At 33.8% G+C, this 18,190-nt stretch overlaps 1 protein-coding gene across 6 annotated transcripts in view; it reads right to left on the bottom strand.

Annotated features, from left to right (window-relative positions):
* IFT81 (intraflagellar transport 81) overlaps positions 1–18,190 on the bottom strand; it is a 155,232-nt gene that overhangs the window by 44,172 nt on the left and 92,870 nt on the right. For all 6 annotated transcript variants that reach the window (XM_081036743.1, XM_081036744.1, XM_081036740.1 and 3 more), the window contains 3 exons: positions 13,018–13,181; positions 11,595–11,690; positions 7,167–7,313 (listed from right to left, as the gene is read on the bottom strand). In XM_081036743.1, coding sequence (XP_080892869.1) covers positions 7,167–7,313; positions 11,595–11,690; positions 13,018–13,181 — 407 coding nt within the window. The remainder of the gene's footprint in view (positions 1–7,166; positions 7,314–11,594; positions 11,691–13,017; positions 13,182–18,190) is intronic.

The raw sequence follows: 18,190 nt of genomic DNA, 5'->3' as shown, positions 1-18,190 counted from the left end.
TAAAATCCTGTCCCAGTATTGGAAGTATAATATCTTGGAATAACAGCAATAATTTGCACTTTAAGTATATGCAGTTTATTGTGTTAATTATATCTCAATAAAGCTGTCTGGAAAAAAAAGGGAACAAAACCCTTTGTGACAAAAGACACCAATATACAAAGAGACAGATGATAGACTAGCAGAAAACAATTACCATTAATAACCAAAATAAATGTAAAAATATGATAAACAGATAAGAAAAAACATTCAATACGTTAGAAAAAAAATGGAGAAAGAAAATAAACAGGCAAATGACAGAAGAAATATAAATGACCAAACATGGTCATTTATGTGGACAGAGGCTCAATCTCACTCCTAATCAAGAAAAATGAAAATTAAAACAAAAATACTGTCAGAATGGCAAAAAGTTAAAAGACTGAGCATCAAATGCTGGTGAGAGTTTTAAGTAACAGGAAACAGATACTCTTGTACACTCTTAGTTGGAATAAATTTGGTACTTTCATTCTATGGAACACAATGTAGCAGTTAACTGAAAAGAAGCACATGATGATTGTTATTATAACTGTAGGTAACATTTATTGTTTGCTACAAGCCAGGCACTATTGTGGATTGTTTATTTGTATTAACTCATTTAGCCCTCACAACCACCTTACAAGGCGAGTACTGTTATTATCCCCACTTGATAGACAAGAAAACTGAGGCACAGAGGAGTTAGATACCCTGTTAAGGTTAAACAGCTAACAGGTGGCAGGCAGAACAGCGATCTGCACACAAATGTCCGTGCTCCAGAGCTGATTCTCTTCACCTCTACAGAATGGCCTCTTAATTTGCTGACATGGAAAAATCTCTAAGACATATTATTAAAAGCAAGTTGCACAATACACACTGCATAATACCACTTGTATTTTTAAAAACCCACAAAACAGTATTACCTATACGTATATTTACCTCCAGAGAAAGAACTGCAAGAATATACGAAACTAGTGGCAGTGGTTTCTCTTTGGAAAAGCAACCGAGGGACTGGGATTAGGGATAGATGGTAGTCAGGGGGACTTTTGTTTTATGTGTATTGTTTGATTTTCATACCATTATAATGGATTCAGGTAGTATTTGTATAATCAGATTTTTTAAGATTAAAAACCCCAAAGCATTGATCCAGTCCAATCTTTTTTTCTACTCAATGCACACATTACTTCTAAAATGTTGCTCGTCCAGTTTGTGAGACTATTTTAAATAGTGGAGCATTCTATTTCACCAAAGCAGCCTGCTTTATTACTGAAGAAAGCTTCAGTGTTTCTTACTAACCACCAGCCATTGGTACTAATTCTGCTTTCTGTCAAACAAGAGTAACACTAATCCATATGTATCTGGGGTCCCCAAGACCATCCCCGGGTTCAGTGATTTGTTATGAGGACTCACAAGAGTCAGCATCTAGTCATACTCATGGCTATTCTTTGTAACAGTGAAAAGATACAGAGCAAAACCAGCCAAGGGACAAGGGCACATGGGGTAAAGTTTGGAGGAAACCAGGGCAAGCTTCCAAGAGTCTTCCCCTTAATTCCTCCAGCAATGAGTCGTAACAATACCTGTGAAATGTTGCCACCCAAGGAAGTGCATTAGAGACACAGTGCCCAGCGTTTTTACTGGAGGCTGGTTACAGAGGCATACTCTGTGAAACCTATACCAAAATTCCAGACTCCCAGAAGGAAAGCAGGCGCTCAACATAAACCACACTCCCTGTACAGTGAGCCATTCTTATCAGGGAATGGTGGGCATCCTTGTAAAATCCAAGATCTCGGATGCCAGCCAAGGGCCAACCTTGCAAACAAGCTTTTCTAAGAATAGCAGTTTCAGTCCTGCTAACGTTAACTCTTTCCTGCACACCATCTTTTCCATAATCCTTTTGATATTTAAATGCAATTCTCTTCTGTCTTTCTTTCGTTTTTGATTTTTTTTTTGTTCTCAGTTAATACATAACTCTTTCTATGAAAGTTTCCAGACTTTTCATCCATTTTGGTCACCCTTAATTGGACTTTATGTCTCTTAAAACATGAAGCCAAAAATGTAAAATAATATCCCAGGCATAATTTCATGATAAATAGGGTATTACTTTTTTTAAAAAAAAGATTTTTGGGGGGAAGGGGAACAAGATTTTATTGGGGAACAGTGTGTACTTCCAGGCCTTTTTTCCAAGTCAAGATGTTGTCCTTTCAATCTTAGTTGTGGAGGGCGCAGCTCAGCTCCAGGTCCAGTTGATGTTGTTAGTTGCAGGGGGCGCTGCCCACCACCCCTTGAGGGACTCAAGGAATTGAACTGGCAACCTTGTGGTTGAGAGCCCACTGGCCCCTGTGGGAATCGAACCAGCAGCCTTCGTAGTTAGGAGCATGGAGCTCTAACAGCCTGAGCCACTGGGCCGGCCTGGGTATTACATTTTTATGAATAGAGTATAATATTTTATTTTTTTAAAGCTGCATTACTAATGAATGATATGTTTTGTTTTGTTTTGTTTTTTATTAGTTTCAGGTACACAAGACAAGGTAATACTTAGACGTTCATCATTTATATCCTTCACACTGTGGACTCCCCGCCCCCCCATCCCCCCATCCACTATCCCTCCGACATCGCACCGAGCCATCACATTATATATATAAAATTATAGTTGGCACTAATGAATGATATGTTGAGTTGGCAGACAAAACCTGAATTCTACAACATTATACTTATTAATATAATCCCATTAATGGCATTTTGTTTGTTTAAGCACAAGGCTCCTACCTACCAAGATAATTTTGAATTGTAATTCTATCATCTGTCTCAGGCTGACTGTTCCTTCTAGCTTCCTGTCCTATGCAAATAATTAAGGGTCCTGGAGTCAGACTACCTCAATTCAAATCATGGTCCTACTACTTATTAACAACATGATCTTGGGTCAGTTAGCACAAATCCTCTGTGTGCCTCAGTTCCCTTATCTATAAAAGCTAGAAACAATAATCCTATCTATCTCATAGAGCTGTTCAAGGAAATAAATAAGATAATGGATATCATAAGCTTAGCATGGTTTCTGGCATATTATAATTGCATGATAAACATTAATTATTATTAATCTAAATTATTGATAAGACTAATAAACAGGTCAGGATCAAAGACCAAGCTCTATAGCATTTTTTGGGTGACTTCATTCTGAGATACAGCAATCAAAGTTCTTTGAGAATATCATTTCAACCAGATTTATGCTGAATTATTTTATACTTAATGTAGATATAAAACAGTCAGAGAGTTATTATTATCAATTTGTATTTATGTTGAGATTGTGGCATCTAAACTTAACCTTTTCATCACCTACCTGGTGTGAAGAGAAATAAATCAAGACAGATTAGACTGGCAAGAAAATCTCTATCACTGAGAAGGTAATTTTAACTACTCAAAAAATTTCTCCCTATGTCAGAAGTCTGGCAGAATAAGATACACATATTCCTGTACTTGCTCCTATGTATGGCCTTAAGCGAGGCACAATGAAACTAAAATGTTAAAATGATAACCAAAGTATAATGAAAAAAAGAAGCATTTTTAGACATTTCATCTTTCATTAATAAGAAAAACCAAGGGAATGCTAATGAAAAGTCTATGAAGAACAAATGCCTCTAACACTTGTCTTCTGCAACCAGAAGAGCTCAAATTCTTAGCCAAATGTAACTTTAATGGCGGTGGGTGGCATCAAAATGCATACTTTAACACTGAACTTCAAAAACTACTAACTGACCTCTAAAAAGAAAATGACAAAGGAATAAAAATCATTATGAGTACAGTATCGTTACATTTATCCATATTAACAGTCACATTCCTAAATTTTCCCAGGAAAAGATTAATCAAGCAACTACATATGGATAACCAAGGAACGAAGGTTTCCACCCAAACAAATGACTGTCACGCTTTCTAGCAAGCTAACACTTTTGGTTAATGACTGCAACACAGTCCTCTTTGGAGTCAAGTCTGAATCTTGAAATGAACTCATTTTAACAGCGCCCTGGAGAGCAGCACAGTGTTCTCTCACGCACACAGCTGCAGAGGCCCTGAGATCTGGGTTCAAATCCTTGCTCTGCATGCAACTCACCGTGTGACTTTGGGAAGTCACTTGATTTCCCCTACGCCTCTTTCCTCAATTATAAAATGAAATTAGGAACTACCTCATAGGCTTTTTGAGGGGATTAATTAGAATATATTGTATGTGTGTTTTATGGTGAAATATACAGAACATAAAACTTACCATTTTCACCATTTGTAAGCGTACAGTTCGGTGGCACTGAGTGCATTCACACTGTTGCATTAATACAAACATCCCCAATGATGTGTTTTTAAAGTGCTCAAGACTGAGCACACAGGAACAGTTCAGTGAATGGCAGCTAAAATAATTCATTAGTGCTATCTTCTCAAACCATCTCAAATCTATGTAAATTATTTATCCCTCCACAGGAACTATTTCATACCGTGTTTCCCGAAAAATAAGACCTACTCAGAAAAGAAGCCGTAGCATGATTTTTCAGGATGACATCCCCTGAACATAAGCCCTAATGCGTCTTTTGGAGCAAAAATTAATATAAGACCCAGTTTTATTTTCGGGGAAACATGGTATTTCTTTCTACAGAACTGCTCCCCAATCTGGGAAATACTAATTTCAAGTTTTAAGCTATAAACTACATTCCTAACTTTCAAATTCTTCATTCAAGTGAATGACAAAAATATACAAATGTTAAGAGCTAACACTTACTGAGCACCTATATGTGCCTGGTGCTATTCTAGGCACTTTCCATGCATTCACTCATTTAATCTGCACAATAAGAATTCCAGGAGCTATTAATATATACTAGCAGCAGCCACATTTCACAGCTGAGTACAAAGGGGTTAAGGAATCTGCCGAAGGTCATCAAACTGGTAAACTGACAAAGTCAGGACATGCACTCAAACCACCGAGCTCTGGAGCCCATGCACTTCACCATTCCACACCCTGCTTCTCACACAGGCAGTAACACGCAACCCACAGGAATGGTTGTTTTCAGGCGTCAGATGTTATATGTTGACGGAGCCTTTGAGTTCTCGGAAGCTGTGACATCCACTATTTCGTGTGTCCTTCCTAAGGACAACAAAGAGCGATCACCCCCATTTTACAAACGGGGAAGTGATTTGCTCAAGGTCAGCCGGAACACGTGAGAGAGACCTGGATTCCGGCTGGGCCCTGAGCTTCACCCAGTTGTAAAATGGAAATAACATCTCTTACAAGAAGTAAAGGAGTCTATGTTTGCAAAATATCTAGCACAGAGCCTTGTATAAAAAGTGCTCAATCAACATTAGCCCCACCTCGTTCTCCTATTTGTGACTCCTGGCATAGAATTCTTTCCAAACCTCATGCTACTACATCCCAATACCCTCTCACCAACTGTGTTGACAGATGGGTGGCAAAGAACTGTTTTTTGGTGATTACCATGTGGTTTTAAATGAAACCTCAGTCAAGTCCAGCTATATTATATAATTATAACCAACTTCCTCACTTTTGTCCATATGGCCTATCGCTTTACCAAAGTAGAAAATAAAATTGGTCTACCAAGATTTGTTCTTTATAAAATTATGCTTAATGTTCCCCAATACCTTCTGTTCTTTTAGGTGACTGCCAAATGGTTTACTTGATTTGTTCTAGTTTCTGACCACTATTTAAAAATTAAGTTGACCTTATCATTTCCAAAGCTATCTTTCCTCCCTAAAAAAAGAAAAAAAAGCATGCTTTTTTTCTGTCATTAGATACTTCTCCGATTCACTACAATTTGTCAAAATTTGTCAAACATAAAGGCTAACAGCTTGGCACTAGGTTCTTTGCTCTCAAATTTACAGAGGGAATAGCTAATACTGAATTATAAGCACTACTCATGCCAAATGTGGCCATAGCAACTGGGCTATGTATTTCCTTCAGATGGGCAGCATTTTCTTAAGAAAAAGATTTTTTAAAAAATGCTAGGAGGTAACATGAATTTTGCTTCTCTTATGAAGCAAAATTGCTGCATATTTAATCTTTTTTTCCCCCTGGATAACAAGGATGTCATGCATGAAGTATACTTCCAACAAGTATACTTGTAGGCTTCCAAGTATCATTTTAAATACTCCCATGTCTTAAAGCAATCTGGAAGTGGATACCAAAGGCTGACTTCTGAAATCCACCACTTCCCTCTCAGCTAAAAGGCACATTTGGGAGGCCACAATCCAAAGTGCCACGGAAAAAAGTGTGTGGCAGTCAGTGAAGGCTCTCTGCCAGTTTGTAACAGTGAATTCAGCAACTTTCCAAAGCCAAAATGAAATCTGGACATGAGCAGCTTTTCAAAGTAGCTTTGCTGAGGCTTAGTAACTAATATAAAATTTAAAAGGCTGTAAGAGGTAGTGAAGTACAGGCAATATTTAGGAATTAAAATATGACCTATCACTTGATTTGCTAAAAAAAAGCAATGAGCTGAAGACAACATATTTTGCTTCATTCATTCATTCACTCTTTCTTGAGCTAACTTAATGAAAAGGCGATGAGGAATTATAGTTTTGGTGCTTAAGGTTAGCCATCCGTGAAGGACAATATTACTTGTCCTACTGATTTATGAGTCTGACAAAAGGATAAACGAAATAACAGCTGTTTAAGCATTGTTCAAAATTTTAAGCACATAGCAACACAAGTTATAAGTGTATTTTTAAAATTTGTAAGTATCAACAATGAAGTCATTTTAATGGTGTTAGAGCAACTGGTCAAACACACTACTGACAAAGTACTTGGTGATGATTTTTCTCAGCCCTTTACGGAATTACATTTATCAACAAATACGAATGTTTATGTTGTCTGTTCCTACTCATTTTGTTTCACTTTTATAACAATACTCAAATAAATCAAGTATAAACCCACTTAATTAAAAAGTGAAAATTTGGAACATTAGCTCATAAAATCACTAAGATCTCTATCTACTATTATACTTCACAAATATCTCAATATTACTGCAGAGTTTTCAGTTTTAAATAAATGGGTTTTATAAAATGAGATTAACTTCTCATCATTGACATTCAAAATAAAAAAGTCAAAAACATTAATGGCTTCAAACAAAAACAATACTCCTACCCTTGTCTCATGAGATACCTCAACTTACCTCATCTCCCTTCAAAACTTCAGTGCCATCAAATTCCCGGGTCTGATTTGTCTTCACTGACACCTCTTTCTCTAGGCTGGCTAACTTCTCCTTTGCTTCCTGAAGTTCCTCCGCTTTTGCTTCTTTTTTACGAGAAATGATGGATGCCTAATTGAACATTAAATATGAATGTAAAATAAAACATACCATCAACTTTCTATTATCTTGTGAAATTATCTATTGTTTAGATTTTACCAAGCTAAATTTTCAGTATCATGTTGGCTTCCCCTGACCTATATATAACTTGCCCTGCTGCCTATAATCACCAGTTACACATTTAGTGTGAATATGCAATGCACGTTAAATACCAACCTAAAAACATTTTGGAAGACCAAAGCCCTGAAAATATAGGACATATTAGCAAAGAAACAAAAATGCAATAGTAACAATATATTAAAATCTTGTCAAGTAACACTCAAATGCTAATGAAAACACATTCTAGGTGAGTACACAGAAGCTAATACTAAGTCTATTGTTTTTCTGCATGGTGAGTTTCCTTTCATTGGAAGAAAACAGGAACACTTTATTCTCAACACAGGTCATTTAATCTAAATTCTGTATCCATACCTTTAAAATGAAACGTTAAAACATCTATTATATATATGCATTTAAGATTTTCTAATAAATAAAATGCAGGTTCAAAGTCACACATTTAACTCACTAGAATTATGCAAATGTTTGCACAATCCAAATGGCTGCTCTTAGTCATGAATGCAGCTTTTTATATTAGTTAGCGACTCTCGGGGGATTTCCTTAAATGAATCATGGCTGTACTCATTTAAGACAAACGATAGCCAAACTGTCTTCTTAAGTGAAACAGTACAAATATTTTCTTCAAACAAATTTGACAGGAGAGGGGGAATCTCCAGTGCAAACCTTTTAAAAAGTTCTATTGTCCTTCCTGTTTAAAAACATGAAAAGACAGGTGATAAAGGAATGTTTCTCTTTAGGGAAGTATTCCAGCTAAAAAAAAAAAAGAGAGAGAGAAAGAAGGAATAAGAGTACCAGGGATTGATGGCGTACTTTCTTAACATGACAAAATAAATATAAACCTTAGCCCAAACCAGGATATTACTTAACAGAGCAAAGTGAGGGTATCTCCCAATAAAGTCTGGAACAAGATAATAATGACCACCACCTCCACTACAATTTAATACTGTGTTGAATGTATTTGCTTATACCATTGGACAAGAGAAATCAAAAGAAGCATAAGAATTGGAAAGGAAAAATTGGAATTTTCATAGCATATGATTATGGACCTAAAAGGCCAAAAGAATCTATGAGGAAACTACAGTAATCAAATCAATAGCTTTCATGGACAAATAAATCAGTCAGAAGATAGACATAAGGAAAGAAAAACCCTCATTTATAAAAGTAAAAAATAAAATATGTAAGCATAAATTTAACAAGAGAAATTCCAAACTTTATGAGGACAACTATGAAATGCCCCTGAAAGACACAAAAATAAACTTGAATAAACAGAGGGATATACTATGTTCTTAGACAGGAAGACGGAACATAGCAAAGATGTAAGTTCTGTGGTAATTGATAAATATAAAGCAACCCCCCCAAATTAAAAATTATGTTTTTTTCCCCTAGAACTATACAAGTTGATAATAAAGTTTATTTGGAAGAACATACAAACAAGAATTGTAAGGAAAATCCTGAAAAATTAGAGCAGTTGGAAATGAAGGTGGCTACTTTTAGTAGATATCAGAACTTGATTATAAAGCTTCTATAAATAAAACAGTTAATATGGGTCATGAACAGACAGGCCAATGGAAAAATAGAAAATCTAAAATAATCCAATAGCATTTTTTAATTCGGAATAAAATAAAGGCAGAATTTTAAATCCAGAGGGGAAAAATGGACTTTTTTACTAACTGGTATTGGGACAACTGGATAACTGGATAGCTATATGCAACAAATACCATACATCAGAAAAATTCTACATTGATCAGAGATTTAAATATAAAAAAATAAAATCATAGAAATCCAAAAAGAAAATTTGAGTAAATTTCTCTGTAACTTGCAAGAGGGAAAAATATCCCTTACTATGACTCAAAATCTGAAATAAGAAGAAAAAGAATTGATAAATTTCATTTCATACAAGTGTAGACCTTTCCCATGGCAAAATAACACCATAAACAAAATAAAAAGGCAAATATCATACTGAGGGAGGAGGAGAATGTTACACTTATAAGCTAGACAAAGAGTAAATATTCCTAATATATACAGTTTCTAAAACGAGGGGGGGAAAAAAGAGTCCAACAACCCTATAGAAAAATGGGTATAGATATGAAGGGACAATTCACAGAAAAAGAAATTTAAGATGAGTGTTACTCATGTGAAAAGATGTACAACCTTGTTTATGATAAGATAAATGAAAATTAAAACTATCATAGGATACTATCTCTCATCTACAAGAATTGACAAAAATCTAAAAGTTCAAAAACACTGTATTGGTGAGGCTGTGAGGAAACAGGCACATTGATATATTGCAGGTGGGAATGAAAAATGCTATAACCCGTATGGAGATGAATTTGGCAACATCTAGCAAACTTATATATGCATTTACCCTTTGATGTAGCAATCTTACTTCTGGGGCTATATCCCAAAGATACACTGGCAAAAATATGCAAAGAGGTAAATAAAAAGCTATTCATTGAAGCATGATTTGTAACAGCAAAAGAATGGCAACAACCCAAATGTCCATTGACTGGGGATTGGTTGAATGAACTGAAGTATACCCATACAATAGAGTACCATGTGACTGCAAACAGGAATAGCATACACACTAGGATGGTTATAATAAAAAAGACAGATAACAAGTATTGGTGAGAATGTGGAGAAATCAGAATCTTCATACATTGTTGGTGGGAATGTAAAATGGTGTAGCTGCTTTGGAAAACAGTTTGGTATTTCTTCAAAATGTTACATACAGAATTATGTGAACCAGCAATTCCACTCCTAGGAATATACTCAAGAGAAATGAAAATATATTTCCACACAAAACCTTGTACGAGAATGTTCATAGCTGTATCATTTATAATAGCCAAAAAGTAGAAACAACCCAAACATCCATCAACTGACGAATGGATAAACAAAATGTGATATATTCATACAATGGAATATTATTCAGTAATAAAAAAGAATGAAGTATTGATACATGGATCAATTTATTGATAACAAAAAAGAATGAAGTATTGATACATGGATCAATTTTAAAAACAGTAGGCTAAATAAAAGAAGACAGACATAGGACCACAATTGTATGATTTCATTATATGAAATGTCCATGACACAATTTGGTAGTTGCCTAGGTTTGAGGAGAATGGGAAGTGAGTGCTAACGCATTTATGATTTCTTTTCGGGGTGATAAAAATGTTCTAAAAATTGACTGTAGTGATGGTTGCACAGCTCTGTAAATATACAAAAAAGTCCCACTGAATTGTAAATTTTAGACGGGTGAATTGTATGGTATGTGAATTTATCTGTTACAAAAGAAGGAATAAAGATTATTCTACTATATACCAGCATATATTAAGAATAAAAAAAAATCAGAGTCATACAATGTGATATATAGATGATGTATTATAGAAAAGCAGACTTGAAACCTATGTAATTTTACTAACCAATGTCACTCCAATAAATTTAATTAAAAAAATAAATAAAATACTTGGAGGAGGTATACCAGTTGATGAACCAAGAATGGCCAAGAGGGTTTATTAAACTATTTTCTCTAGCTTTACATAGAGTTGAAATTTTCCATTATAAAAAGGGTTTTACAAATCCTAACATCCTTGAATAATGCTTTGTTATGCAGCTGTTATGTATTTTCTGAGGTTACAGAAAGCTCTTCACACTAAAGTCCTCCTGCCTGGGTTCTTTTCAGATAACCCATGGTTTTCGTGGAATTCTTTTGTCTAGAAATACATAATAACACATATACCCTCATAATCTAATAGTGTGAATAAAATGATAAAGGCCTTTGCACTAAAATTTAATTTACTCTATACCTGCAAACGAACTTTAAAACTTGAAATAGTATATTGCTCTTAATTCATAAAAGGTTATAAATGTTATGATTTGTATCACTTAAGGTAAGCTTTCGCTTAAACAATCAAATTCCACACTCACAGATATAGACACAAACAGCTCTTATCACCACAGTTGGCAGACACTAAGAAAACTAAGCATTATCAGGCGGATTGCATTTCAAATTTGAACATGCGTCTTTTGTGGCTTTTCCAAATTCCTTGTTATAATCTGGAGATTAGCAATGACAGAAGAACATTTATTCTTTACTTCCTTCTCACTTTAACACTATAGATAATACAGCCTGTGGTGTTTATGAACATGTTCAGATCTAAATAGGAATGGTCTTACCTGTTGCCTGTACAGTGAGAGTTTGCCCTCAATTGGCTCATTTCTCATCATTTTCTTTTCAATCAGCTGATTGATCTGTGTGTTTATTTCATTTATCTAAAACAGTATGAAAGTAAAAAAGGTTAAAATTCTCCCTATGATTACACAAAGGAAAGGACATATAGGCAAACCATGCTTTGAATTTACAGTTCCTATCATCCGTGATTTGATTGGAGGAACAGTTCCATTAATGTTATGAGTGGACTGTAATGATTACTTGAGAAATAATGAACATTTCATTATATATATTTATACAACTTGATTACTTATATGGATTTAATCACCCATGTCTAAATTATCCTGAAGTATTCTACATGAGATATTTATATATTATCAAAAAGACAATTTCTAAAAATCGGAAGTTATCCTCTCACCTAGTTGTGACTTTCATCACAGCAAGTGATAAAGCAAATCCAGACTAACATTCCTCAGGGATTTAGTACAAGGAATTCATGAACTCAGCTGTGAGTTGACATGAATGACATCTAAAAACCCTTCCTGTTCTAATAATCTGCAATTCTACCATAGCTATCATTTATCCTACTCATTAATCCAAACCTTTCCCAATGCAATAAAGTAAAACTGAATAAAGCCAATAGAAGCATGCAGTCTCTTGACAAATCAAAAAAATTACATGGCTTTCAATATATATGTGTCCTTTGAAAAGACTAGTATTCTTCTGTTAATTCTATGAAATTAGATTTGAGCCAAATCTGACTGGGACATCTAATTTCTGTAAGTAAATTAAAAGAATACACTGATCAGAATTATGCATTTAATTGTAGTTATTATTAAGCACATTAAAGGATTAGCACGTCAAGACTGTTCAATCGATTTTCAGAATATTTAACTGTTATTTAAAAATATATATATCTGATTAGTGTTTATCTCTAGGGAACAAAAATGTGATAATATGACACCAGGTTTCAATGAGCATTACAAGAAAGTATAGTAATTCCAAAGCTGGCATAAAAGACTAATAACTATATTAGTTTTAAGCATAAAATTGTTATAATATTATTCTTAGAAATAAAAATTAATATTTAAAATATACATATTTTAAAATTTGTTAATTATTATGCATTGATTATGTATTATGAATACATAAACCTATGAGTCAATTATATGCATTAATTTATATATCCAAGTTATTTAGTTTCTTAATCAGTTGACTAGGTTTTTATAATATCATGTATATTAAGCACCAGCATTTCATGCTATAATTCCTCATAAAGAACAACTCTTTACAAGAGGTGTCAACTCTTAGCACAGATTAACTTAAGAGTCAAGAATAGGACACTATAGAAAGTAGTTCACATAATTTTTACAGGACTGGTGATAGGATAAAATTGGGAGCTATAAAAAGAAAATGATTGTCACTTACTTTAGATTCAAGTTCAAGAAGATCAGAATGGCCCATAGCAGGCTCTGAAACCACTTTTTGTAAAAAATGCAGTTCTTTTTTCTTGTTCTCTAATTCTTTAGGAAATTTTTCAGTTACCATATATGAATTAAACTTTATCTCCTCCTCTAGTCTCTTCATTAGACCTTTAAAAATAAAATAAATGAATATTCAGCCCAAGAGAATATAGTGATATTCTGTACACTTTAAAATAAGAGAGCCGTATAGTAGGATGTATCTGTCCACATACCTAGTATATTTATCTGCATAATATCATATATATATAATATCAAGTATAGTACCATAAAAGATTGGCCACTGAAGTCTTTTGATGTTAATTAGAATGATAACAAAAAAAGACAATTTACATGGAAGAAATGTTTAAATAGCTACAGGAAAATTAATATTATGATCTTTCCAAATTGCCACCTAATTCTTTTATATTCCACAATATGCAAAAAGAACATTTGCAAAGTCAGATATACTATTGGGTCATATTTTGCCTTCTAAGAAATCCATGAATCAAATGACAAAAATCTAACCCAGTTTCTTTCCTCTGTAAGTGGTCATTTACTCTTTTTCTTTTGTAATAATTCTGAGGTGATTTACATTTCTATTATAATACTTTATAAATGATAATACATTATAATTTGTCAGCTTCAAAGCAATGAAGACATCACTAAAGGTACATGTTAAAATCCAAAAACGAGAAATTATCTACATTCATAAATGTTTTCAGTCTTCCATGTTTAGTAGTTTTGATTTTGTAAAGTATTAGTTTATAGTTAAATGGCAACTTACAGTTTTAAGATTTAATAGTTTTCTTATTTTGCAGAGTGCACAAATAAATATATAACCACAGATTTTCAGTGAATAATGGTTTTGTTATAAATTCCCAGCCTAGAGAGCTTTTAAAAGTTTATTTCAGATCTTTCCATTACAAATTCTGGCTTGACTTTTTAAAACACTGGATTTCCGGTTTAAGTAATCTACGTATGTAGATTGCATAATAAACCTGGCCCAAAGCCTTAAAATTATTTTTAGTTCTGTTATGCTAACCATATATTAACATGAAAAAATTTATTAATGGCAAATTCACCAATTTTTCATTCATCCCTACATTTTCCCCCTTTTTGTAGGGACTGGGGAAAGAGAGGGAAGAGAAAGTGTTTAATGAATCATACTATAATTAGGCAGTCATTCCTATGGTGGTTTCTGATTAAATCTACATCCTGGCTTCTTTGGCTATTAGATGACTAGTTTTTCCATCTTCAAGTTCTGAAACATACTGCATATAATCAGAGATGCAAGGAATCAAAGTCTAAAATTAAAAAATTTTAGAGAATTTTTATGAGTCTATTTGAGCCAAACTGATGACATATGCTGGGGAGCAAGATCTCAAATGCTTCTGAGAAAAGATTTAAAATTCTTAAATGTTCTTTTCCCTATTTAAAAAAAAAGTTTCTAATTCTAGAAAACACAAACTAATCTATCGTGACAGAAAGCAGATCAATGGTTGCCTGGGGATGGGTAGAGGGGCAGAGAAGGTCAGGTATGAGATACAACAAAGAGATATAAGGAAATGTTTGGATATATTTGGAGTGATGAATATATTTGTTATTGTGATTAGGTTGACAGTTCCATCAGTGTATACATGTCAACAGCTATCAAGTGTATACTTTAAATATATGCAGTTTATTATTTGTCCATTTCATCTCAATAAAGCTGTTAAAAAACATAAAAAGAGTTTCCATTACATTTTAAATTCTTCTCTTAAAAATTTTAACTTAGACCTTGAAAAGAAGTCATGCTTCTATGCAGTTTTTTAAAAATTATCTTTTGAAATCCTGGTGAAATTAAATATAAGGTCACTAAGATCTCAGAAACTTTTTGATTAAAAACCCTTCGAAAACATCTCACTGATCCTACTACATAATCAAATGAGTAGGCTCTTTTATGTAGTAAATCTCACAAATGTGTAGAGTATAAAGATGAATGTTTTATAATATGGCTGCTACTCTGAAAGAATACAAACTACATTGTTACACTAAAAATACTTTTTATGTTATCTAAGTAAATTGAAACTTCCTGTAAGCCATTTTTTTGTTACTAAAGAATTTAGATAGATACTATTAAACTAAATACCTGGATCGATTAACATCTATTTAATCTACTCTTTTCCTAGGCTACTTAATACAACCCTTAAATAGTTTCCCAGAAAGATGTCAACAAAGCAAGAACTCCTTAACTTCCTGCTCCACTTCCTGTCCACCCACAAAAAACACATACATACACATAGTATTTTATTTCTATATTTCAACAATTTTTTTTTCTTTCTTGGTCCCCCTCCTGTGTGTGAAAAAGATCCTTTTCTTCCTATCCAGGGTTAAGGTCTCTGTTCCCACCTCCCATCTACTTGACAGACTATTTACTGAATGCCTGCTGAGTGTAATCTAGTGTGCTAGGCCTGAAAACAGAAAGACCAATTACTACTCGGTGACCGGGCCTGGAGCTGAGTTGAGTCAGAGGCAGACACACCAACAATGAACACGTTGTGGTAACTGTTACAGAACATTCTATGCAATGCAGGGAGTGCAATGGGGGCACACAGGAAAGGTCATCAATTCTCACCTTTTCCTCCTGTATCTTTCCTCCCACATATAAAACCACTCCACACTACCCTCCCTCAATGTAGGCACAGTGCTGTCTCTCGTTGGTACTCTCTCTCTTGCCTTCTTTTCAAAGACAAGCAGTCAGAAGCTTATGCTTTGATCTCTACTTCTTCATCCCTCATTGCTCAGCCCATTATCTTTAAGTTCCTTCCGGTCACAGCGTCTTGGCGTGGAATGTCTTCCACTCTCTCACCTTTCCAACTTTAACTTAACTCAGTGGCCACCATGTCCCGGAAGCCATTTAACACTGTGTTAGGGTTTGCTGCTTTGCTTCTCTGTTCTCACAGAACCCTGTGCTGAGACTCCATCAGCACATTCATCACGCTGCATTATAACTGTCCACTGTTTGTTATTCCTCCATCAGAGTAGGATTTAATTAATTTTATAATTAATTAATAATTAATTATAATTAAAACAATTAATTAATTACAAAGTAATGTTTTCCTAAAATATTAATAGGAATATTTTTGCTTTCTATTCCTAACACTTAGCACAATACCTGATATGTAGGTGATCGATAAATACTGAATTAATGTACTGTTGGTTTGAGCCGATTATTTCTATTACTACTTAACAAAGCAATTGATTTTGTTTAGCAGCATCTACTAACATGTTACTTACATTACTATTTTAAACCAACATCCCAAGAGATGCCCCAAACAGAACTTTGTCCATTTTATTACTAAATAAATAATTATGCATTTCCTGGCCCAAGTTCTATATACACTAGACAGCCAAAGCAAAATAAAGACTATCAACTCAAATAAAAATTACTAATACTGGAAATATCTTTGGATATTCTGTTTAGTTGTCAGAATTAAAACATAATAACAAGAAATATTTAAACTAATAAAATTGAGGATAATAGATATTACAGAAACACATGTTCAAGCCAACATTTTAAATTGTATCAAACTGTACTGATCAACCAATTATTTATCTGCACACCAAAATCTTTCAATTCTTACATACATTACCTTCATTTCCCAAAATTTACTATTAGTGGTAAGTTCTAATAATTTCTTAGAAATAGTAGGCTTAGACAAACAAATTGCTTATTGATATTAATTTTTAAATGGCTATATTTAATGGATTTCTTTTGAAGATTCATCTCAATGTTTTTAGAGTAAAGATGTGAAGGAATCCACATCAAATCCAAAGAATATATATTAAAAAGATATATGCTACACCAAGGAGAAAAAGTATTTAAAAATTTTCTTTTGTCTTGAAAATTAACATTCCACTAAAAAGTGAAAACTCAGTGAATAAAGAATCAAATGACACCAGAAACTAACTGTATGACAACACCCAGGTATTGCTTGAATCTCAATTCATAATGACTGAGAGTAAAGATTCTATGGAAAGCCACTAGTTAACATGTATTAACCGTTTTGTAGGGGGTACTGCATTGGTTTTTTAAATATCAATTAAATATACCATATTTCCTTGATTTATACGATATCATCAATTTTAAGATACCATCAACTAAATCACAAATACCATGTTAAATGTACATATTATGTAAGATACATTCCAATCACAACGGGAAAGAATATGTGTCTAGAATCAAGGAAATACTGTATTATCTCTTTTTACAGCTTTCTTGAGATATTTTCATGCCATAAAATTCATCCATTTAAGTGTACAATTCAATGGCTTTTTGTGTATTTACAGAGTTATGCAATCATCACCACAACCAATCTTAGAACATTTTATCAGCTCCAAAAGAAGCTGTTAGTAGTCACTTCCTTTCCCCCCTCAGATGTCCTTCCCTACAATCCCCAACCATAGGCAATCAATCACTAGTTTGATTTCTATCTCTATAGATTTGCTTTAGCTGGACAATTCATACAAATAGGATCATATAATATGTGGTCTTTTGTGACTAGTTCCTTTCACTTAATGTGTTTCTGAGGTTCATACATGTAGCATGTATCAATACCTCATTCCTTTTATTATTGAATAATTTATTACATTGCATGGAGAGATCACATTTTGTTTACTCATTCATTAGTTTAGGGACATTTGGGCTGTTTCTACTTGTTGGCTATTATGAATAATGCTGCAATGAATATTGCTGTACAAGTTTTTGTGTGGACATATGTTTTCAGTTCTCTTGGGTATTTAGATATTTAGAAATGGAATTGTGGGGTCAATGGTAATTCTATGTGTAACATTTTGAAGAACTGCCTAACTATTCTTTAAAGAAGTTGCACTATTTTACATTCCCACCAGCAACATGAGGGCTCCAACTTCTCTCTACATTCTCACCCACACTTGTGATTATCTGTCTTCATTATTATAGCCATTCTATATATTGTATCTTAGAGTTAATATTTCATAGACTACTACAGAAAAATGAATTAACTCTCTATAGTTGGGTATTCTCAGTGGAGTATTTCTCCAATTCCAGTGGGAGCTTTGCACTGTTCTTCCACTTTACATGGTCTCCCTTCTGATGAACAAAAACACTTTAAAAATGC

This window comes from Rhinolophus hipposideros (genome assembly GCF_964194185.1).
Source record: "Rhinolophus hipposideros genome assembly, chromosome: 24".
In the NCBI taxonomy this organism is placed as follows: Eukaryota; Metazoa; Chordata; class Mammalia; order Chiroptera; family Rhinolophidae; genus Rhinolophus; species Rhinolophus hipposideros.
The sequence above is the reverse complement of the archived record's forward strand: the minus strand, read 5'-3'. Positions and strand labels throughout refer to the sequence as shown.